The 25,722-nt window shown below is 40.6% G+C and overlaps 1 protein-coding gene across 1 annotated transcript in view; it reads right to left on the minus strand.

The window, feature by feature from the left end:
* The window catches only part of wdr18 (WD repeat domain 18), a 208,749-nt gene that overhangs the window by 49,496 nt on the left and 133,531 nt on the right, over window positions 1-25,722 (minus strand). Inside the window, exons 6-7 of the mRNA XM_078555761.1 lie at window positions 12,376-12,440; window positions 8,284-8,408 (exon numbers count right to left, since the gene is read on the minus strand). Coding sequence (XP_078411887.1) covers window positions 8,284-8,408; window positions 12,376-12,440 — 190 coding nt within the window. The remainder of the gene's footprint in view (window positions 1-8,283; window positions 8,409-12,375; window positions 12,441-25,722) is intronic.

A 25,722-nucleotide genomic window follows, 5' to 3' on the forward strand; every position in this document is an offset into this window, starting at 1 on the left:
ACCAAAATATGTTACAATGGAGTTCATGTTCTGCAAGGCATCAATTATTTGAGAATACCACGAAGAAAATAATTACCCTCCAAATGCTTGATCGTTAGATTTTGTTTTACAAGTATACAAAGATAATAAGCAATCATAAATTAAATGCAGTGTTAACATTTTACAATTTGTAATCCATGCTATGAAGGCAACAAAGCAGTTTAGCCTCATTTTATTTGCAACCACAATAATAACGCTTCTTAAAGCCATTGTTATGTAACCAGATCATAAATGGAGGGATTAATGAAGCACATTACAAGGTCACCTTATGTGACCTTGCACTGCAGTTGCTGAAATGAACATGCTTATGATCAGAGCTTTTTGCTGTTCATGCAGAGTGAAGGGTAATGGAAATTAATGGTGGGATCAATGCATGGATCAGACCATGGATCAGACCTGTTCTGTGGCAGAACTTGAGAACTTTCTGTATCTACCAGAATCTCACGTTCATATTTTCACAAAGCAACTTTAGTTTATTTGGTTCCAATTAGATGAAAATTGTAGCTCCGGTGTCCCTCAGAGAAGCCCTGAGAAGATCCTGCTAATATTTACTGATTTGCCAGGACTACCTTGGAAGCAGAACGCCACAAACTTCGGTCAAGAGGGAATTATTCCAGTACAATTCATCTAAGGAATTCTGGAAGATCCAAAACCAATGCGTCCACTATCTCTGCTAGCTCTTTTAAAACCTTAGGAAGCAAGTCATCAGGTCAAGATCATATGTTGCCACTTAATCTCATTAATTTCTTCTGTACCAATGCTTTTACCCATACAGATTTAAGTTCCTCATTCTTGCTAGACTCTTGGCTCCCCATTGTTTTTTGCACCTTCTACCATGAACACACATGCAAAGTAGTTATTTAAAGTCTCTGCATTTCCTTACTCTCCATTACAATTTTACCTGTCCCTGTCTCTAATGGGGCCCACATTACTTTCACTAATCTCTTCCTATCTACATACCTATAGAAACATCTGCAATCTGTCTCTTGCAAGTGTACTGGCATATTCTCTTTTTCTCATATACTCTATCAATTTCCTGGTCCTCCTTTGTTGAGTTCTAGCATCCTTAGGTTACTACTCTTTTTGGTACCACTATAAATCTCTTTCTTTGATCTAATACTATTTTTAACTCATCCCATTAGTTATGGTTGAACCACATTTTCTGTGGGGTTTTTGTGCCTTAAAATAAATGTATAATATATTGCAAATTATGCATTAATTCTTTAAATTGCTTGTCTGTCATCATATCTTTTAATGTAGTTTCCTAATCTACCGGAGCCAACTCTGCTTTGTTTAGATTTTAGGCTCTATTTTCAGACTTGGCTAAATCACTTTCAAACTCAAATAAAATTCTACCATATGAAGAACGCCCTTCCATAGAGACCCCTTTACTACAAGTTTATAAATTAACTCTTTTTCAATACACAATACTAGATCCAAAATAGTCTGTTCCCTCGTGGGTTCCTCAACATGCTGATCTATAATACCTTTGTATACATTCATGAACTCGTTAGCCAAAGAATTTGGTTTGCCCATTCTATATAAAGATGAAAGACCCTGTTTCTATGTTGTGCTTTCACAGAACGCTGACCCTCGTTCTGCTATTAACACATTTTGCTATCTTACCTTTATGTCACTATCAGCACCTTTTTTTTAGTCTTTAACACTACCATTAACACTCCCTTTGTCTTGTATCCATGGCATCTTTGTCAATCTCTCCTGAGCTCCCACCAATCCCTCACTTTCCATTTTGCTCCACCTGCTCCACCCCCTCTTAAACAGTATAAAATCCATCACATTTCTACTTCTCTTTAGCTCTGAAGAAGAGCCATATGGACTCAAAACATTAACTCTGTTTCTCTCTTCACAGATGCTGTCAGACCTGCTGCGTTTTTCCAGCATTTTTTGTTTTTATGCCAGGCAACGACCATCTCCAACAAAAGAGAGTCTAACCATAGCCCCTTGACATTCAATGGCATCACCATTGCTGAATCCCCCAATATCCTCGGGGTTGATTGACCAGAAACTGAACTGGACCAGCCATATAAATACTGTGGCTACAATAGCATGTCAGAGGCTAGGAATCCTGCGGCGAGTAACTCACCTCCTAACTCCCCAAAGCTTGTCTACCACCTACAAGGCACAAGTCAGGAGTGTGATGGAATACTCTCCACTTGCCTGGATGAGTGCAGCTCCAACAACACTCAAGAATCTTGACACCATCCAGGACAAAGCAGCCTGCTTGATTGGTTTCCCATCATCAAACATTCATTCCCTCCACCACTGATGCACAGCAGCAGCAGTGTGTACCATCTACAAGATGCACTGCAGGAGCCCTCTAACGCTCCTTAGACAGCACATTCCAAACCCACGACTACTACCATCTAGAAGGACAAGAGCAGCAGACAAATGAGAACAGCACCACCTGGAAGTGCCCCTCCAAGCCACTCACCATCCTGACTTGGAAATATATCGCCGTTCCTTCACTGTTGCTGGGTTAAAATCCTGGAACTCCCTCCCTAACAGCACTGTGGGTGTACCTACTGCACACAGACTGCAGCAGTTCAACAAGGCAGCTCACCACCACCTTCTCAAGGGCAATTAGGGATGGGCAATAAAGGCTGGCCTAGCCAGTGATGCCCACATCCAATGAATGAGTAAAAAAAACCTCAATCAGCTAAATTAACAGTGACCTTGGATGGAACCTGAGACTTCCCTGATCTGACTGGCACAATTCCACGTCAAGCTCATTTACTTATCACAAAAGGAACTCGCTTCCAAACAGAATTTGAAGCAAACACCTAGAGAGCTGTGGGAGAGCACCAAATTATCAAAACGGGAATGAAATCTCAGACAAACAATGATAGATCAACATCAGAGTCAAGGAAGGCAGGATCAGTGAAGACCATTTAAGAGGGAATTTAAAAAATAGTTAAGCCAACAGGTGCAGAGCTATTCTCTCCGCCCAATAAGAAATAATAAAACGTACACTACTCATCCATCTTTTAAATTAGTCTCAACCTTATTTTCCCCTCTCCTCTCCCCCACCAGGGTCTGTCTCTTGTTTATCTCATTTAATCTCCTCAGGATCACTTGTTAGTCAGTGGCATACCCCTGCCTGTAATTGGGCCTCCGCTACAATAATATCCATTTGGAAACACAAGGACCATCCATACAGTGCTGCTTTCCTGACTATTGATACCACATTTGCCACTTTTTTGCTCTTATGCCTTCTCCATGTAACCTGGCATATTATCCCTGAACATTTATCTTCTTACACAATGCATGCAGGTATAGGGTCCACAATGAATCAAATGCAGACCAACTACAAATTAAACAAATGAGATGCATTGCTTTCAGGATCCGAAGAAATTTTAGAAAAATTCCTGATGTATTCTCAATGTATATATGAGCCAGCTTAACTGAGAGCATAAAAATTTGAATTTGGAAAAAAATATCAATTTAGTAATTAACACTAAATCATTATAGCCCCTCAAGGTTGCTTTAAAAAAGTCAAATCCTCTGAACAGCAACCAGCTGTAAAATACAATCTTCAACCATTATAGGCTTTGTTAAATGTCAAATAATTGAACAAAATCATTTCTGGAAAACAAGAGTCCCTTGAAGGGGTGTATTTAATCAGACAGCCGTCAGATTACTCATTCATTCATTTATTACATTTCACAAATTACATTGCTCCAGACATTCCTACTGTTATCACTGAAATTACATTTTTCCATTTTCCCAGTTATGAAGCTACTTGTGATAAGGAAAGAATTAGCACCTGGAAGCTAATCATTTTGTCAAAATTAAATTTTATGTCACATCTTTTAAGACAAAAATACCGTAAACAAAATACAGCAGCCCAATCTGCATAAAACTATACCCTTGGGAACCACAGGGGAGTTAGAAAAAGTATGAGCAGAGGGGTTTTACAGCTCTTTGTCAGTTTCCTCTCTCTTTTATGAAGGTGCTACCTCTGACAGGCTATGGGTTCTGTGATTTTCAGCTGTCTTTTTCAAGTACCATTCTTTATCCATAAGCCAAGCTAGCATTTGTCAGCTATTAACTGTAAACAATTGGTTATGTCCTGTCCAGTCCTGACTCTATGTTTATATGGAAGCACATCTTAGCAGGAGTCATTTGATTCTAATCTGGAACAGTAACTGTCTGTTTAGCCTCTCATTAGTCCTGAGGGGGATGTCAGTGCCCTAACTAAGATCAGCTAACTAGCTGAGACAATGCACCACACCTCTCTGACTTATGTTTGCACAGCTTGTCGAAACTAGGTGTCAAAACTGTAGTATTCTCCATTTGTGTCCTTCAAAGCCAAAATTGTATTTTACCCATGGGTCGATTTGTCTTCCTCAATTTCACAAATGGTGGATTGGAAAATGCCATTACCTCACTGGTGTTAAAGGGTTTCCCTATTGTGGGTGCTTTTTGTTGATCCCGTATCAAAGTTAAAATAATTTGGTGGAGATGTAAGGAGAGAGAAATAATAGGCTATCATCAAGAAATGCTGGTGGAGACACATGCAGAAAGCAGGAATCCAACAAAAAGAGGAGCAGGCAGTAGCCTTTACATTATTTGTTCCTCTGGAGGAATTCAATTTTTAAAATGGCTTTTGAAATATTCTCTCTGTTTATCTGCCCACGTGGTCACAAGGCTCTATACCACATAAATGCTTTTGGACATTCCTGGCCTTCATTTCTTAAAAAATTCATTCATGGGATGTGGGCATCGCTGACCAGGCCAGCATTTAGTGCTTGTCCCTAATTGCCCCTGAGAAGGTGGTGGTGAGCTGCTTTCTTGAACTGCTGCATGTGGTGTAGGTACACCCACAGTGCTGTTAAGGAGTGAGTTCCATGATTTTGACCCAGTAACAGCGAAGGAACGGCGATGTATTTGTAAGTCAGGATGGTGAGTGGCTTGGGGGGAACTTCCAGCTGGTGGTGTCCCCCATGTGTCTGTTGCCCTTGTCCTTCTAGACAGTAGCGGCTGTGGGTTTGGAAGATGCTGCCTAAGGAGCCTTAGTGAGTTCCTGCAGTGCACCTAGTAAATGGTACACACTGCTGCCACTGTGCACTGGTGGTGGAGGAAGTGAATGTTTGTGTATGGGGTGCCAATCAAGCGAGCTGCTTTGTCCTGAATGGTGTCAAGCTTTTTGAGTGTTGTTGGAGCTGCAGTCATCCAGGCAAAAACCATAGAACCATAGAAAAGTTACGGTGCAGAAAGAGGCTATTCAGCCCATCAAAAGAGAAAAAAGGAATTAGCTGCTCATTTTAATCCCACTTTCCAGCGCTTGGTCCATAGCCTTGCAGGTTACAGCTCTTCAGATGCAGATCCAAGTACCTCTTAAATGAGTTGAGCATTTCAGCTTCAATCACTAACTTAGGCAGTGAATTCCAGGTGCCCACCACCCTATGAGTGAAAAAGCTTCCTCATGTCCCCTCTAATCCTTCTCCCAATCACTTTAAATCTATGCCCCCTGGCAATTGACCCCCTCAGCTAGGGGAAAAAAGTATTTCCTGTCTACCCTATCTAGATCTCTCATAATTTTGCACACCTCAATTAGGTCATCCCTTAGCCTCCTCTGTTCCAAGGAAAAAAAACTCTGGCCTATTCAATCTCTCCTCATAGCTGCAATTTTCAAGCCCTAGCAACATTCTTGTAAATCTCATCTGCATTCTCTCTCCAGATCAATTATGTCATTCCTGTAATGTGGTGACCAGAATTGTACACAAAATTCCAGCTGTGGCCTAATCAGCGCTTTATACAGTTCCATCATTACATCCCTGCTTTTGTATTAAATACCTCGCCCAATAAATGAAAGCATTCCATACGCTTTCTTGGCCATCTTGTCTACTGTCCTGCCACCTTCAAGGGCCTGTGGACATGCACTCCAAGGCATGTCTCACTTCCTCAATACTCCTGCAGCATGTTCTGATGAAGAGTCATACGGACTCGAAACGTTAACTGTATTCCTCTCCGCAGATGCTGTCAGACCTGCTGAGTTTTTCCAGCTATTTTTGTTCCTCTCAATACCTTCCTGTTTATTGAGTATTCCCTCCCCAAATGCATTATCTCACACTTCTCCGGATTGAATTCGATAAGTGGAGAGTATTCCATCACATTCCTGACTTGTACTTGTAGATGGTAGACAGGCTTTGTGGAGTCAGGAGGTGAGTTACTCACCGCAGGATTCCTAGCCTCTGATCTGTTCTTGTAGCTACAGTATTTATATGGTTAGTCCAGTTCAATTTCTGGTCAATGGTGACCCCAGGATGTTGATAGTGGGGAATTCAGTGATGATAATGCCATTGAATGTCAAGGGGCAATGGTTAGATTCTCTCTTGTCAGAGATAGTCATTGCCTGGCACTTGTGTGGCGCGAATGGTACTTGTCAGCCCAAGCCCGGATATTTGGATATGGATTGTTCCAACATCTGAGAAGTTGCGAATGGTGCTGAACGTTGTGCAATCATTAGTGAATCATTAGTGAACATCCCCAATTCTGTCCTTATGATGGAAGGAAGGTCATTGAAGAAGCAGCTGAAGATGGATGGGCCTAGGGTACCAACCAGAGAAACTCCTGCAGTGATGTCCTGGAACTGAGATGATTGACCTCCAACAACCACAACCATCTTCCTTTGTGCTAGGCATGACTCCAACCAGCAGAGAGTTTTCCCCAATTCCCACTGACTCCAGTTTTGCTAGGGCTCCTTGGTGCCACACTTGGTCATGTGCTGCCTTGATGTCAAGGGCAGTCACTCTCACCTCACCTCGGGAGTTCAGTTCTTTTGTCCATGTTTGAACCAAGGCTGTAATGAGGTGAGGAACTGAGTGACCCTGGCGGAACCCAAGCTGGGCGTCAGTGAACAGGTTATTGCTAAGCAAGTGCCGCTTGATAGCACTGTTGATGACCCCTTCCATCACTTTACTGATAATCGAGATGGGTATGGGTAATTGGCCAGGTTGAAGTTGTCCAGGACATTCCTGGGCAATTTCCTGCATTGCTGGGCAGTTGCCAGTGTCGTAGCTGTACTGGAACAACTTGGCTAGGGCACGGCAAGTTCTGGAGCACAAGTCTTCAGTACTATTGCCAGAATATTGTCAGGGGCTATAACCTTTGCGCTATCCAGTGCCTTCAGCCATTTCTTGATATCACGTGGAGTGAATCGAATTGCCTCAAGACTGGCATCTGTGATGCTGGGGACCTCCAGAGGAGGCTGAGATGGATCATCCACTTGGCACTTCTGGCTGAAGTTTGTAGCAAATGCTACAACCTTATCTTTTGCACTAGTGTGCTGGGCTCCTCCAGCATTGAGGATGGTATTTGTGGATCCTCCTCCATCAATGAGTTGTTTCATTTCCACCATCATTCACAACTGGATGTGGCAGGACTGCAGAGTTTAGATCTGATCCATCAAGGGAACTAGTAATATGGAGCATCATCACATCAGAGAATGGTTCTTCCGGATAGGATTAGCAGCACCAGTTAAAGGAGCACCAAGAGTTGCCTTAATTCTAGTTATTTGAAATTAATAGTAACAGAATTATGCTAATCCATATAATGAAGCTACGCATTAAAGAATGCTCAATGGATTGGGGCCAAACCAAACTCAAATCTTGAATTTGCCAAATTAGCACAATTTTAATAATTTCAAGTCCTTCACTAACGCACCTTTGTGCAACAATCACTGATCAGGATTAAGAACCATGACCGATACTTTCTCTACTTCAAACCTTTGGTCACGGAAGCTTGTGCTTCCCTGGTGTTCAGCTAATTTATCAAGACATTTAGGCAATTCCGCTTTCTAGAGAATAAATATAAAAACGCAGCAACTCAGCATGATCCAAACCTTTAGACATTTATTCTGCAGCTGAATGGCAGTTAAAAACACAAGATATGTCATCTAGAATTTTGTAGCAATTTGTTAATATGTGAATGATTAGTGCTGCCCTGTTTTGCTAGCTTTACCCAAAATAAGGCATGAGATTGGTGAAATGAAATGAACATTGAAAGCAGGAATAACTGGGAGCATTCCATACTTGGACCAGGTTTATTCATTGGATGGCTGTTAAGATTCTACTTGACAGAAGTGAGGATGATGGAATTACATGAATGGAGTATTGGAACGAGCTGCCATGCAAAAGTACATAAATAATACTACACAGTAAGTGTATGTGAAGCTCTCAAATGTGCTCAAGCACCTCCGTTTAATAAATATTTTAGCCTTACCTTTATGATTAATTGTTCTCAGGCACTGCTTGCTTTGAACGTCCCACAGTCTCACTGTCTCATCATGTGATCCTGAAATTAGCAATGTCCCATCCATGGAGACCGACAGACACGTCACCTGATTTCTAAAAAACAAAGTTTCCAGTTTAAGTTCAACATTGAGAAATTACAAGATTCAAATAATTTCCCCCACCTCCCCGGCCCACTTCTCACTATTTTTCCCTCTTCTCCTGCCCTCGACACTTACATCAGTACTAACCGCCGTCACCCAAACTGCCACTTTCCATGTGTGTGAGCCAAACTGCAAGTGACAGATTATTGTACCATAAAGGGAGTCACAGTATAGCCCATACTACCTTCACATGCAAACAGGTGAATAATAGGAATGAGAATCCTGGATGATTTTCCCCTCCCACACCCAGGGTTCTGCGACCCAGTGAGTTCCTTATTCCTGCTCCAAGCAAAACCAACCAATTAATTCAGTGATGGTGGTGTAGGCGGATGAGTGAGGAGAGGAGAGAGGGCGAGGAATAAACATGGAGGCAAATTTTCAACCCACTACCCTGACATAGAAATGGTGCTGCAGATTGACCGCCAAATTTAGAAACCACATGAATTTCAATTTCATTGATTTGAATGGGAAGGAAAAATGAGCAAAGCCAGTTTCCCACCCAAGTAGCAAACTGAAAATCTGTCCCTGAGAGCGTTGTTCCTGAGAAGAGGGGGCAGAGAAAAGAGAAGGCAGGGTAGAGAGATGAAAGGAGGGGACAGAGAAAGCGCCAATAGAGAGATGTTTTTAAGTGAATTGGAGTACTTGGTCATTGGAGATGTAGAAATTTGGATCTTAATTCAACTGCTGCATCTTTAGAAAGTCAATTTTATCTGGTTCACAATTAGCATGTTACACCTATGTTCAATGCCCTTTTAAAAAAAATACACCGAAACAGGCTAGAATATATGCTGGCATTTCATTGGCCCATAGACTTGGCAAGCCTGTACCACTTTAGCTGTGTCAGTTAACGGGAAGTACTACAGGATTAATGTGTTATGTATGACATTGTTGCGCAATGGTGCAGATAAGGAGTAATTAACATGAAATTACACCTGAAGTCCTATTTAAATATCAGAGTCATAACTTAGGACTGTGTATTTGGGTCAGTTACCAGAGGGCTGATTATAGATGCTGACCTCCTGAATGCAGGGAAGCTATTGCACCTTATGAAAGAAAGGTTAACAAGGTGACCTCGTTTAGATAATAATGAATACTAGCTATTTACATTTAGCTTTATATTTTTCCTGTTTTGATTCTTGGGATGAAGGGGTTGTCTTATGAGGAAAGATTGAGCAGGTTAGGCCCTATAAGCATTGGAGTTGAGAAGAACGAGAAGTGATCTTATTGAAACTTCTAAGAGCCCGAGGGAGCTTGACAGGGTAGATGCTGAGAGAATGTTTCCCTTTGTGGGAGGAATTTAGAACTAGGGTTATAGTTTCAAAGTAAGGGGTCTCCCATTTAAGATGGAAATGAGGAGGAATTTCTTCTCAGTCATCAGTCTTTGGAATTCTCATCTTGAGAGAGCAGTGGAGGCTGGGCCATTGAAGATATTCAAGGGTGAGTTATATAGGTTTTTGATTGACAAGGGAGTCAAGGGTTATGGGGGCAGGCAGGAAAGTGGAGTTGAGGCCACAAATCTGATCAGCTGCGATCTTAATGAATGACAAGCAGGCTTGAGGGACCAAATGGCCTACTCCTGCTTCTATGTTCTTATGTTTACATTAACATTACAAGGGTTAGTCTGGCTCAATCGTTTGCATTCTTACCATGAATCAGAAAGTTCTGTGTTAAAGGCCCATTTCAGAACTTGAACATATCCTCGGGTGACATGCTGATGTAGGACTGAGTGCTGCAATGCCAGAGATTCAGTGAGATATTAAACCAAGACCTATCTACCTTCTCTGATGCTTCTGGTGGATGTTACATGACACCAACTGAAAAGTACTAGCAAGCTCACCCAGTGTCAACGTCAATAATCCTCCTCAACCAACACTAAAAACATATTATGGTCATTCACCTCTTACTGTGTGCAAAATGCTTGGTGTTTCCCTAAATAGTGAATTTTGCTGCACTTCAAAGTAATTCACAATCTGAGAGGATGTAATAAGGTGCCATATAAATGCAATTTTTTTTTCAAATCAATGGAGGATTGTGAAGTATTTAAAAGGTGCTTTTATATCATTCTGCAGTTGCTAACTCCCAAAATATGGGTCTTCACACTAGTAAACCTGCTAGAATTCGATGCAGACACAATGGGCCATATGGCCTCCTTCTGTGCCATTAAAAAATTCACAATCACAGAAATGTTAGGACAAGCAATGAGAAAGATTCATTTTTCTCTGGGTCTCCCCAGGTGCCACTAGTTTTAATGGGCTAGTAAACACACCTGCATCATCACACAAAATGTGATTAATGTTGTACTCAATGTTCTATGCATGCTACTTAAAACATCACAGCAGCCTATGCTTGTACATCTCTTTTTCCCACTGGTTTGATTCACAATTTAAAAGCAAATTTGTGAGTGCAGCACCACACATGAAGAATGAACACTTGGGGAAAGTACTGGGTTGGTCCCTGGCATCTATGGATCTGCACCCAAGCAAGGAGCAGTGTCTTCAGATGGGGACAGAATTGGGTGATGGGGCAGGAAACAAAAGAACAGGTAATGAAAATATGCAAGCTAATGCTGCTTAATATCGAAGGCTGTTTTAAACGCCAGAAGAAATTGTTAAATGTAGAATGTATTGTCACTGTCGTGAAGGTTCCCTGTCAGTGTCAGCAATGTAATAAAGTAAGGCATCAGAGGACAACCAAAGAGGTAGAGATGGGAGACTAGACACTTTGTCATGCCTCCTAACAATGATTAAAGAAGATATTTTCAAAGTTTTATATCACTTGCCTGTCTCCCCAGCTGGAGAGAGGGGTTGGAGTGCAGGGTTGGTCAACAATTAGTCTGGGGTGTAGCTTAACTCCAGATATCAAAATGCTTTACAAATACCACTTTCCAGAACATTCTGAAGGTTATAAGGCAGCAAAATTATTCTTTTAATGTCTCTGGCAGAAAGTTTGCAGGCTCAAAAATTGAAAATAAAAAGGTCAACTTCTCAAGTGGCATTTTTGCTACAGGCTATCCCGTGAACAGTAGAAAAATTAATATATATGTATAAAATGGATAACAGCCGCTGCAGATTCTGATTCTCACTCTTCAAAGCACAACAATGGGAAAACAACAATTTATAATTTATACACCTGCCTTTTGTTCTTTAAAAATGCATGTAGAATCTGCTTATCAGTACATATTAGAATTAAATTAGAATTTTCAATACAATAATGGATGTAACTTTTTTCCTCCCTATAGTTCCATTTGTTGTCCTATTGAAATAAATAATCTGTACCATTTATGTTTTAGTACTGGACTGCATTTCAGTGAAATCAGACTTTGTCAAGAGAAATATAGTGGAAGTGCATATGGCTTTCACAGTTTTGTTTTTGCTCAGTCCTACATACTACTGCAGCATATTCCTAATTATTAATGTGTCTCACAGGAAAGCAAGGAGTGGTATCAGTATTCTGAAGTGTTTTAATCTTCCCAAAATTTCAATAGCATTTTTCTCCCAAGGCTGAAGAGAAAAGGAAATACCTGGAAGTTTTAACAAATATATTCTGATTTGTTATGATTAAAGAGGAATGAATAGCTTCCATATAAAAACTCTACAAGGCATCTTAGTTTGACAGAAAAAAGGGACCTGATTTCACCTTTAGCAAGATCAGCAATAAATTCAATGATCAGACCATGGTGGAGAAAAATGATAAAGCCTAAACTTATTTGCTTGGGAGTATGGAGGGGTGGTTGGAATGGTAGTGGGAGAATGGATTTGGACATTCATTCTACCTAGTCCTAAGTGAAACTACCTGCAATTTCCATTGCTTTGAAGAAAAATTCCACAGCTAGGAAATTACTGAAGATTACTCAATTGCAACATTTGTTTAAGCTACATACTGGGATTCTGATGAGAAACAATTAATAAAGAGTTCTTTACCGATGTCCCTTGAAAATCTGGCTGCCACCTTTGTCAGTCTGAAAGCTCTTCTCTCTCTGATCAGGCTGCAAACAAGCACAATTCATTATTAGTATATCAGTCCAGGATGAGCCAAATATTTCTTAAGGTATGAGCTTGCATGTAAACATAAGTTAAATTAAGTACACTTTAAAAAAATAATTTAGAAGTTTTACAACTCCACAATTGTTGTACAGACCATAAAGCTAAATACAGGGGAATGCAAATAATCCCAAACAGTCTTGCACACTTTTCCCAAGACCACTTACAGGGTTACAGCCAGGTCTGCAAGCAACCCTTCTTCCCTCTTGAGGTATGGAGAAAGGAAAACTGCAGAGACAGCATGCCCACAATCAGGAGAGCCTATCTTCACACCAGAATCCAAAGATTAGAGATAACTGAAGCAAAAATGCACATGTGCTAAGTGCAATGTTCAATCAGTTCTAACTCACTCTCCCGAAGTAAAATTATACTTTCCAACTTCCCAACCAGAAGTGACACAAATTGATCAATTTACAAATAATACAACTGCCTTTAACTAGATTAAAAACTTAAATCTTCAAAATGAAACAATTTCTTTAAAAGAAACAAACTCATTTCCATAAAGAGAAGAAAATTATGTGGTGTTCTGCAACCAAATATTACGCCCCAAGACGAGGAACAAATGTGGAATTCCCATTGGGAGTAAGATATGTGCTTTGGATTATCTTCACTCAAGAGCCATGAGGTTTCAAAGGATGTTGGAAAAAGTATTACATATTATAAGTTCTTAATGGCTTAAAAGAGGGGACACAAGGTGGTGACCATGAATTAAAAGTGATCTGCTATTTAAAATTGATATTTTCTGCCTCCTCAGACTTCCCCAGTCCCCATTTCCAGGTTTCTTCCCCTCATCCCACTATTTCAAAGGCTGACCAACACACTACACTTGCAGGATCTGTCTCTTTTTGTGGCCCCGTATGCTCATTGCCCCTTGACTAATTCTGAGGAACTGCCAGCCCTAGTCACACCATATCAGTGCTGTCACCAGGCTTACAGGGAAAAATCACTCAAACCAAAAACACCTTAACGGATCATGATTCTTTAATTTGTTCCATACTGCTCCAAAAACAGCACTGCCATCACCTGTAACGGATCTGTAACCTCCTGGACTTCAACTCCAGCTAAAAATGTTCCCTTCACACAGAGCTCAAGTTTGAAGGACAGAATCTTTAATTGTATTTTCACAGTTCAAACAGGGTCTTGTACAAAAATTTTACATTTGTAATTATAACTTCTTGAAATCCTAGTGACAACAATGAAGATTGGCACCAACAGTCCTAGTCACCCCAGCAATTCACTAATAGTTCTACAATTGGTGTGGGCACTTACTACTTTTGGGAGAATAAGTGAGCATGACAGGGAGCTAAGGAGGCTGTAAAAATCAAAAATTAATCACCACAAAGTACAATTCCTACACTCCACTGTGAATGATGAATGGTTAAACTGTCTGACTTCAAAGCTAAAATACAACACACTGTTCAGAATGAGAGCCAGCTCAGCACCAAGAACAATAGCCCCTGTCTGAGCAAAATAAAAAACATTCATTCTGCTTTGTATTAATCTTCTTTAGTCCATCTTGCTCCCATTTCATCTTTAGTTCAGCATTTCCATGTATCCAACTTTGATCTTTTGATCAATTTGATTATCTGTCATCCTATGTATTTAACAGGCCCCTTTCATCTGACTATCATGTATTTGCCTTCTCAGTTCTTTTGTTAATCCCTCAGCGGTGGTTGCCCTTAGAATAGGGAGTAGGGGAATAGTTGTAGACCACTATCAAGGTTGTCATGTCATACTGGCACTTCCCCAATCACAATTCCAGAGCTGCACTATCCCGGCACACCAATCCGACCTGCACTATCTCAACACACCACCCCAGCACACCACCCAAGACCTGCATTATCCTAGCACAGAACCTCAGACCCAGATTGTTCATTTATAATCTCTCAAGTGGAAAACTGTCCATGGTCTGCATCCTGTATTAAATTTGATTTCCTCCCAATTTCATCTATTTTTAAGGTGATTGGAAAAGAACCAGAAATGGAACAAGGAAAATCTTTGTTATGCAGTGAATGGTTAGGATCTGGAATATACTTCCTAAGAGAGTGGTGGAGGCAGATTCAATCATGCCCTTCAAAAGGGAATTGGATAAGCAACTGAAGAGAAAAAAAAATTTAGGGCCGAGAGGAAATGGCAGGGAAGTAGGACTAGCTAAATTGTTCTTGCAGCGAGTTGATGTGAACTTGCCAGACTGAATGACTGTCTTCTATGGTGTAACTATTTTATGATTCATGTGTGTTTCTTGGAACTTTCCTCGTATCTTCTTAACTGTAAATAGTCTGTCCTACACTTATCCTCCTCCCTGCATTCGCACTCCAATGAAATTGACTTTACAACATCATTTTGTGCTCTAACCAATTCCTTCTTAGAGTTCAAAACTATAAAACTCACCATCTCCTTCAGTCTTCTCTTTCTCCTACAATAGAAAGTTTTCAAACCAGAAACTTAAGAGACAACTGCACACTACTGCTTGATTTACCAGGGTGGTGTCCTGAGCCAGCTGCCATGGCTCTCGACCTGGGTATTAAAAATGGGCTCTTGTGCTGACAATTATAATTATTATTGTATATACCTCAGCTCAATATTTAAGCATTAAACCTTTGTCATTGAATTGACAATTTTCCTTTTCCTGTTCCACAGATGCCAAGGTTGAACAGTGCAAGTTTATCGAACGTGACATCAATATTTCACTATAAGGAATTGCAGACACTCTTCAGGAAGGAGTACCATCAGCGAGCTTGACATGTGTGGATTACAGTCTGAAATGTGTCTACTCCATCAGGGTCAAAGCCCAAGATTACACTCCTGTTCTATTTGAATTTATACTCAATTAGATTTCAATAACCAATACAGTTCTGATTAATTCCATCCAGTCCTATTCCCCAATCCATGCCCGACATAGTGACCTGCCAAAACCTGGCTGTATTACCTACCACATCCGGCATTCCTGAGGGCAAATGTAATTCTAGGGTAAATAAGTTAATCATTCCAACATTCCACAAATTCTAGCATTTAAAATATTTAAAAGGAACAGTTTGTCCCTTTAATAGTCACAGGACGAAGCTGTAGTATTTGTTCTTTTACAATTAAAAAAATTCATTTACGGGATGTGGGCATCACTGGCTAGGCTGGTGTAGCCCTGGAGAAGGTGGAGGTGAGTTGCCTTGTTGGACCGCTGCAGTCCATGTGGTGTAGGTACACCCACGGTGCTGTTAGGTAGGGACTTCCAGTATTTTGACCCAGTGAGTGAAGGAACAACAATATATTTCCAAGTCAGGATGGTGAGTGGCTTGGAGGGGAGCTTCCAGGTGGTGTTGCTCCCATGTGTCTGCTGCCCTTGTTCTTCTAGATGGTAGCTGTCATAGGTTTGGGAGATGCTGCCTAAGGAGCCTTGTTGAGTTTCTGCAGTGCATCTTGTACACACACTGCTGCCACTGTTCATCGGTGGTGGAGGGAATGAATGTTTGTGAAAGGGGTACCAATCAAGTGGGCTGCTCTGGCCTGGTGTCAAGCTTCTTGTATGCTGTTGGAGCTGCACTCATCCAGGCAAGTGGAGAGTATTCCATCACACTCCTGACACGTGTCATGTAGATGGTGGACAGGCTTTGGGGAGTCAGGTGAGTTACCTGCCGCAGGATTCCTAGCCTCTGACCTGCTCTTGTAGCCACAGTATTAATATGGCTAGTCCAGTTCAGTTTCTGGTCAATGGTAACTCTTAGGATGTTGATGGTGGGGGATTCAGCGATGATAATGACATTGAATGTCAAGGGGCAATGGATAGGTTCTCTCTTGTTGGAGATGGTCATTCCCTAGCACTTGTTACTTGTCAGCCCAAGCCTGCATATTGTCCAGGTCTTGCTGCATATGAACATGGGCTCCTTCAGTATCTGAGAGGTTGCGAATGGTGCTGAACAATTTGCAATCATCAACGATCATCCCCACTTCTGATTTTATGATGGAAGGAAGGTCATTGATGAAGCAGCTGAAGATGGTTGCACCTAGGACACCACCCAGTGTGGCTTTACTTCCGATGGTATAATTCTTTACGTGCTTATCCTTTTCCATGACCAGTATTTACCAACATTCCCTGGCCCTTCAAATTTATTATTTTTCATTTCAAACAGAAAAGTTCGAAGATTAAATTAGCTAATTTCAGCTGGGTTAGGGGAAGAGAGACACATTACAATTAGACGTAATGTTCCCAAGCTAGGATGTGGCAAAAAATGCCAGCAAGGGTTCCCATTCTTTATCACCATCCAATGATTCAGTCCTCAAACTGTATATGTTGATGCTGGGCAAGGCCAATATGAGATCAATCTGATGCTTCTTCTACGTATCCTATTATTATTCATTGTTTAAGCTCATATATAAAAGAATGACTACTTGGAACAAGGAACAGGAAGGTAACAGCATCCATGAAACTATACCCATATAAGAATCCGTATATTCAGAAGAAGGGGAGAATTGGGGAACAAAGTTAACAAAGTTTCCAGCCCCAGAACTGTACAACATAGATTTGTTAATATTTTGGATCTCAGAGCAATCCTTAAACTAAATATGTAGGTAGCAATGAAGTATTATCTCCTATAGCTTGAGAATCCTACTTTAAGGAACAGTCTCCAATTGCTTATCAATTGACTTTTGGGCAGCAGTTTTGGTTCTCTGTGTCCTACTGCACACATCACTTAATTTACTTTCACAATGTTTGGATCTCTGTTATATCAACACTATTGCTCCTGACAGGATGGTCCATAATCAGTAGTTCACAATGCATTAAATAACTGCTTTGAGCTTAGCAATGATAGTCAAATGCATGCAGTAAAATTCTGCTAAATCCTTTCAACCCAGGCTACTCAGCATATTTTCATCTCCTACTTTAACAAAAGTCCAGAAATCAAAATTAAGTTTGTAGAGAGCTCAAATTTACTGTGCCCTCCAAACATTTTTAATAATGGAGGTGATAGAAAGCCACAGGATTCCTGAGTGTGAATGTAGTTCTAAGGTAATTAAGTCAATCAGTTGTTTATTAAAAATTGAAGAAAATACAATTGTGAAGAAATAAACTGTGGAGTGCAGCTTATTCCCATTACGTGTAAATATTGTTATAGCATTCTGTGCCTGTGTCATCAATTCTGAGTTCAACAAGAACACCTAACAAGTCTTCAATCATGTGGATATCGTCTTTACATATCACAGTGGAAAGAACAAGGAGAGGGAAGGTGCAAGACTGGTTGCTGCAAAATTAGTCTCCAAAAGGTAGGAAACAGAGGAAGGAATTTTCCCTTCACTGAATGTGTTTGAGTCAGTGTTTGATATTTAATGTGTGAACATTCCAGGGTTGAACATTTTCTATTCATTAACAGATTTTTATCATTAAAAATTGCCTGCTGGCCAAAGTTAGATTATGCTATTAACTGCCTTCTATGTATAAAAGGCTTGCATCTGTCACTTCAGAAAGCAAAAAGTATCCAAGAGGCAGTGATTTCATGCCATTTCCTGCCAATCTGAGCTGCAAATTTACCCAACACATCCAAATCTGAAAATTTACCCCACCAACAATTAATTAATCTGTAGTTAACTTTAGAATTTGCAGCAATTGGACGTGGCCTTGGAGAAACACAGCAGCTTAAACATAGCCTGTATAATAACATTGGAATAATCAATTGTGTATTACATGCTATAACATCCCTCCCATTATACAAGTGTCTTTATCCTACTTACTATCAGCAATTACCCCTTCCTCTCCGCAATCTGGTAGCCATGATTAAATATTGAAGAAAATACTAGTATTACCTATCTACAGTGGTTGGGAAATGAAGTTAGCTGTTGTATATTTCCCTTTTTAAATCAAAGTCTGCATTCAAACATGTCGATTTGCTTTGCCACTAAGGTTAGGTGCCTTGATCTCCTTTTAGTTTGTCTGTATCATCTCTATGTAATTATTTTAACTAGGTTTTTTTTTACTCTTACTTTTGATTTCTGATTAGTTTCTGGAGAAGGCAGTCTATCAATTCCTTTGGATATAATAAAGCAAACAAATTATGTACCACAGCTTTTCAAAAGGACAGGCAGGAAGGAAAGGGTGGTGGGGTTGCTATATTTGCACGAGATGGAATAAGTACAATAGCAAGAAATGATCTTGGATCGGAAAATGTAGAATCCATATGGATGGAGGTAAGAAATAACAAGGGAAAGGAGTCACTGGTGGGAACAGTCTATAGGTCCCCTAACATTAGCTATACTGTAGGGCAGAAAATAAATCAGGAGATAATGAGGTCATGTAAAAAAGGCAGTGCATTAATCATAGGTGACTTTAATCTTCATGTAGATTGGGAAAATCAAATTGGCAGAGGTAGCCACAAGCAAAAATTCATAGGCCAGAATTTTTCTCTTGTCAGGCAGGCTCGGCGGGAGCGGTCGCAGAGCCGACCACCACCTGCGATTGGCTCCAAGCCACCATTTTACACGGGCGGGCTCAGTAAGATGCGAGTGGTAGCACTCAGCACTACCTGTGCGGGTTGGGGGGAGGGAGAGTCAGGACCAGTGCTCTTTCGCGCAAGAGCTCTTCAATCTCCCTGAGGCACAGAGCTGCCTCAAGGAGATTGAAGCGCTTTTGAAATAAATAAATAAACAGAATAAAAATTTAATTAAACATACCCCTCATGTGACTGTCATGTCATGGGGCATGTTTTTATATTTCAGAAATTTTAAAAATTCAATTTGTAAAAGCTTTAGGAAACCTCATCCCGCTCATGGATGGTTTCCTATAACACTTAAACGGTGCTTAGTCTTTTCGCCTGCCCAACCTAATGGTTTGGCGGGCAGCGTAAATTTGAAATTAATTAGTTCCTTAATGGCCTTAATAGGCCTTTTCATTATCGGCAGGTACGCAGCCGACTCCGGCGCACGCCCGCCGAATGAAACATCACAAGACAGCATGATGACGTTGGGACGCACGCCTGAAGTCATCGCGCGACACTTTACGTGCCAGCGTGTCGGGCCTACCCTTGCACGCCGACTGAAAAATCCTACCAATTGAGTGTGTTTTCGACAATTTCCTAGAACGATATGTTGTGGATCCAACCAGGGGTCAGGCTATTTTGGATCTGGTAACATGTAGTGAGGCAAGTTTAATAAATGATCTCAGAGTAAAAGATCCCCTAGGAAACAGTGGCCATAACATGGCAGAATTTAGCATTCAGTTTGAGAAAGAGAAACTTGGGTCGGAAACAACTGTGCTAAACTTAAATAAGGGTAATTACAAAGGAATGAGGGCAGAGTTGGCTGGAGTGGACTGGGAAAGGAGTTTAGCAGAAAAGACAGTTGATGAACAACGGCATACATTGAAGAAAATAGTTTATGACTCACAACAAAAAAATCCCAGTGAGGAAGAAGGATTCTAGAAAGGGGATAAACCAACCATGGTTAACCAAGGAAACCAAGGATAGTATCAAATAAAAAGAAAAAACATACAGTGCGGCAAAGATTAGTGGTAAGCCAGAGGATTGGGAAAGTTTTAAAAACCAACAAAATATGACCAAAAAATAATAAAGAGGGAGAAAATAAACTTTGAGGGTAAACTAGCAAGTGCTATAAAAATGGACAGTAAGAGCTTCTTTAAATATATAAAAAGGAAGAAAGAGGCCAAAATGAACTTAGAGAATGAGGCTGGGGAAATAATGATGGGCGACCAGGAAATGGCACAGGAGTTGAATAAATACTTTACATCAGTCTTCACGGTAGGAGACACTAATAGCGTTCCAAAAATACTAAATAATCAAGGGCAAAAGGGGAGGGAGGAAATAAATACAATAACTATCACTAGAGAACAAGTACTAGGGAAACTAATGGGGCTAACGGCTGATAAGTCCTCTGGGCCTGAAGGGTTGCATTCTAGGATATTAAAGGAAGTAGCTACAAAGATAGTGGAGGCACTGGTATTAATATTCCAGGAATCCTTAGATCTGGAAAAGTGCCAGAGGATTGGAAAACTGCCAATGTAATACCCTTATTCTAAAAGGGAGGAAGACAAAAACAAGTAACTATAGGCCAGTTAGCTTAACATCCATCATTGGGAAAATGTTAGAGTCTATTATAAAGGATGCAATAGCAGAGCATTTAGAAATACATAATATAATCATGCAGAGTCAGCATGGTTCCATGAAGGAGAAATCATGCCTGACAAATTTATTAGAATTCCTTGAGGAGGTAACAAGCAGGATAGGTAAAGGGGAACCAGTAGATATAATATATTTGGATTTCCAAAAGGCGTTCGATAAGGTACTGCACATAAGGTTACTTAATAAAGTAAGAGCCCTTGGTATTAGGGGTAGTATATTAGCATAGGTAGAGGATCTGCTAACTAATAGAAGACAGAGAATTGGGTTAAAGGGGGCATGTTCAAGATGGCAACCTTTATCTCATGGAGTGTCACAGGGATCAGTGCTGGGGCCACAATTATTTACAATGTAAATTAATGGCTTGGATGAGAGAAGCGAATGTACTATCGCCAATTTTGCGGATGACATAAAAATAGGTGAGAAGGCAAGTGGTGAGGATGACAGAGTCTACAGAGGGATATAGACAGGTTAAGTGAGTGGGCAAAAACTTGGCAGATGGAATATAATGTCAGAAAATGTGAGGTTATGCACTTCGGTAGGAAGAATAGGGGAGTTGGATACTATTTCAATGGAGAAAGGCTGCAGAAAGCTGCAGCACAGAGGGATTTGGGAGTCCTCGTGCATGAATAACAAAAAGCTAGCATATAAGTTCAGCAGGTAATAGGAAGGCAAATGGAATATTGGCCTTTATTTTAAAGGGAATGGAGTATAAAAATAGGAAAGTTTTGCTAAAGCTATACAAGGCACTAGTTAGACCACACCTAGAATACTGTGAACAGTTTTGGTCCCCTTATCTAAGAAAGATATACTGGCATTGCAGGCAGTCCAGAGAAGGTTCACTAAGTTGATCCCGGGTATGGAGGGGCTTTCTTATGAGTAGAGGTTGAGTAGATTGGGCCTGTACTCATTGGAGTTTAGAAGAATGAGAGGTGACCTTACTGAAACATACAAGATTCTTAGAGGGCTTGACAGGATAGATGCTGAGAGGTTTTTTCCCCCCTATGGGAGAGTCTAGGACTAGAGGGCATAATCTCAGAGTAAGGGGTCACCCATTTAAGACTGAGATGAAGAGGAATTTATTTTCTCAGAGGGCAGTGAATCTGTGGAATTCTTTACTGCATAGGGCTGAAGGGGCTGGGTGGTTAAGTATATTCAAGGCTGAGATAAGACAGATTTTTAATCAGTAAGGGAATCAAGAGTTATGGGGAAAAGGCAGGAAAGTGGAGTTGAAGATTATCAGATCAGCCATGAGCTCATTGAATGGCGGAGCAGGCTCGATGGGCCAAATGGCCAACTTCTGCTCCTATGTCTTATGGTCTTATGTCTTGAAAAGGAAGGACCACTCAGGCCAGACACTGGTTTTCGCAAGGAATTATTTCAAGTTTTAATTTTCTTGATTTCTTGAGAACATCAAACTCTGCCCAATTATAAAATGTATCAGAATCAGATGCAGCGAGTGCCTCTGCATAATTTTGTGACTGACATCATAATATTCGGGTGTATCTAGGTGTGACAGAGGATCACTAAGGCTTAATATCTATGCTCAGAAAGCCTGAAAACAAGGTGGGGGATGTTGAATAATGCAATCTTGAGATGATAGAAAGCAGCACACATATACTTCCCATTAGTGGTCTTGCTTTCACTCCTCACCAACACTTGCCCAATTTTAATTTAAAATAAAGAATGCATGAAAAAAGCAAGAAATAATTAACAATGCTCATATTAATTTGAAAACTTTTCTAGTTAGACGAGTACACACCTGAAATCTACAGAAAGTAGCTTACCGAGCAATTCATTGTGTCAGAGCTCCAGTTGACATTTACAATCATGCAAAATGTAAATTCCTTATAATTTCCCCCAATAAGGTTAGGTTGTGATAGTGCATTTGGTGTTGGTGAGGAGAAGGGCAGGAGTAAAAAGAAAGCGGGAACAAAAGCAAAAGACGAGTGAAATATTTTATGTAGCACAGGAATAGGAGAATTGAGAGATTGAACACGTGGCTGAAAAATTGTTGTAGCAGGGAGAGCATTAGATTTCTGAAGCACTGGGGCCAGTTCTAGGCAGTTGGGATCTGCACAAGCTGAATGAGTTACACCTTAACAGGACTGGAACTAATATCCTCACAGGAAGATTTGCTAGTGCTGTTAGGGAGGGTTTAAACTAGCTTGTCAGGGGGGTCGGAACCTGAGGGGTAGCTCAAATTGATGGAAGTAAAGCTGGTAACAGGAAGTAGAAAAGTAGCAAGTGAAAGTCGAAGGCAGGCGAAACGAAGGTGAGCATCAACTAGGAGTAATGTCAAAAAGACAAAGTTAAGGGCATTCTACCTGAATGCACGCAGCATTCACAACAAGGTAGATGATTTAAAGCACAAATAGGAAGTAAATATGATCTAATTGCCATTACAGAAACATAGCTGCAGGGCGACCAAGACTGGGAACTGACTATTCAAGGATATTCGACATTTAAGAAGAACAGGCATAAAGGAAACGGAGGTGGAGTTGCGCTGACAATAAGGGACGGGATCAGTACATTAGTAAGAGGATCTCAGATCATAAGAACAGAATGTAAAATTTGTTTGGATGGAGCCAAGAAATAGCAAGGGCAGCAAACATTGGTAGGAGTTGTTTATAGGGCCAAACAGTAGTGGTAGTGAGGGGCATGGTATTAATTAGGAGATTAGAGAAGCATGTAGCATGGGTAATAGAGTAATCATGGGTGGCTTCAATCTGCCTATAGACTGGGTAAACCTAATGAGCACTAATGCTGTGGAGGACGAGTTTCTGGAGTGTGTTAGATCTAGTATTGTGTAATGAAAAAGGGCTAATTAATAATCTTGGAAAAGAACCTTTCGGGATGAGTGACCATAATGTGATAGAATTTTTACATGATGTCTGAAAGTGAGGTAGTTCAAACTAAAGCCAGGGTGTTAAATTTGAACAAAGGAAATTATGAAGGAATGAGGGGCAAATTGGCTGAGGTGGATTGGGAAAATACATAAAAAGGCATGACGGTACACAGGCAATGGATAGTCTTTAAAGAATTATTATATAGTTTACAGCAACTATACAGTCCTTTAAGGTACGAAAACCCAAAAAGAGAAGTCAGTCAACTGTAGAACAAAAGAAGTTAAGGATTGTGTAAGATTTAAAGAAAAGGCCTAGAAAGTTGCCAGAAATAGTAATAAGGAGGATTGGGAGGATTTTAGAATACGGCGATGGAGGGCCAAGAAACTGATAAAGGAAGGAGAATAGAATATGAGTGTAAACTAGCAAAAAACAAAAACGAACTGTAAAAGCTTCTATAGGTACATAAAAAGGAAACGTTTGGCTAAGACAATTGTGGATCCATTACAGGCAGTGTCAGGAGAATTTATAATGGGGAATAGAGAAATGGCAAAGAAGCTAAATGATTACTTCGTGTCTATTTTCACTGAGGAAGATACAAGAAATCTCCCAGAATCAGAGATCCAAGAGACGAGGGAGAATGAGGAATTGAAGGAAATTAGTATGAGTAAGAAGGTTGCATTGGAGAAATTAATGAGACTGATGGCTGATGAGTCCCCGGGACCTGATATTCTACATCCGAGTGTGTTGAAAGAGGTAGTTATGGTGATAGTGGATGCATTGGTGATCATCTTTCAAAATTCTATAGATTCTGGAATAGTTCCTGAAGATTGGAAGGTAGCAAATGTCACCCCACAATTTAAGAAGGGGGGGGAAAGAGAGAAAACAGGGAACTACAGACCTGTCAGCCTTATATCAGTTGTAGGGAAAATGCTAGAATCTATTCTAAAGGATGTGATAAATGGACACTTGGATAATAATGATATTATGGATTTATGAATGGGAAATCATGTTTGACAAATTTGTTGGAGTTTTTTGATTATGTTACTAACAGAACTGATATAGGGCAGTTGGTGGATGTAGTATACTTGGATTTTCAGAAGGCTTTTGATAAAGTCCCCCGCTGGGGGTTTGTTGGCAAAATTAAAGTACATGGCATAGGAGGTAATATATTGGCATGGATTAGGGGCTGGCTACCAGGTAGAAAGCAAAGTAGGAATAAACAGGTCATTCTCGCGTTGGCAGGCTGTGGCTAGTGGAGTACTGCAAGGATCAGTACTTAGGCCCCAGCTGTTCACAATATATATCAATGATTTGGATGTGGGGACCAAATGTGATATTTCCAAATTCCTAGATCACACAAAGCTAGGTGGGAATGGGAGTTGTGAGGAAGATGCAAAATGGCTTTAAGGGGATTTGGGCAGACTTAGTGAATGGACAAGAACATGGCAGTTAGAATATAATGTGAAAAAATTTGAGGTAATCCACTTTGGTAAGAGGAACTGATGTGTAGAGTATTTCTTAAATGGGAAGAGATTAGAAACTGTAGATGTACAAAGGGATCTGGGTGTCCTCATCAATAAGTCACTGAAAGCTAACATGCAGGTGCGGCAAGCAATTAGGAAAACTAATGGCATGTTAGCCTTTATCACAAGAAGATTTGAGTGCAGCAGTAGCAAGGTCTTGCTTCAATTGTATAGAACCTTGTTTCGACTGCACCTGGAATAATGTATGCAGATTTGGTTCCCTTATCTTAGGGAGGATATTATTGCCATAGAGGGAGTGCAATGAAGGTTCACAGACTTGTTCCTGGGATGGAAGGACTATCCTGTTAAGAGAGATTGGGGAAACTGGGCCTGTATTCTCTAGAGTTTCAAAGAATGAGAGTTGATGTCATTGAAACCTACAAAATACTTCAAGGGATAGGTAGAGTAGATGCAGGTAAGATGTTCCCACTGGTTGGGGAGTCTAGAACCAGGAGACACAATTTCAAAACAAGGGGGAAGTCACTGAGGTGAGAAGAAACCTTTTTATTTAGAGGGTTGTGAATCTTTGGAATCCCCTACCCCAGAGGGCTGTGAAAGCTCAATCATTGAATATGTTTTAAGTGGAGGTGGACAGATTTCTAAATACCAATGACGTAATAGGATATGGGAATAGTGTGGGGAAAAATACATTGAAGTGGATGATCAGCCATGATCGTATTGAATGGCGGAGCAGCTCGACGGGCTGAATGGCCTACTTCTGCTCCTATGTTCCTAGTC

Source organism: Cetorhinus maximus, chromosome 13 (genome assembly GCF_964194155.1).
Source record: "Cetorhinus maximus chromosome 13, sCetMax3.hap1.1, whole genome shotgun sequence".
NCBI lineage: Eukaryota > Metazoa > Chordata > Chondrichthyes > Lamniformes > Cetorhinidae > Cetorhinus > Cetorhinus maximus.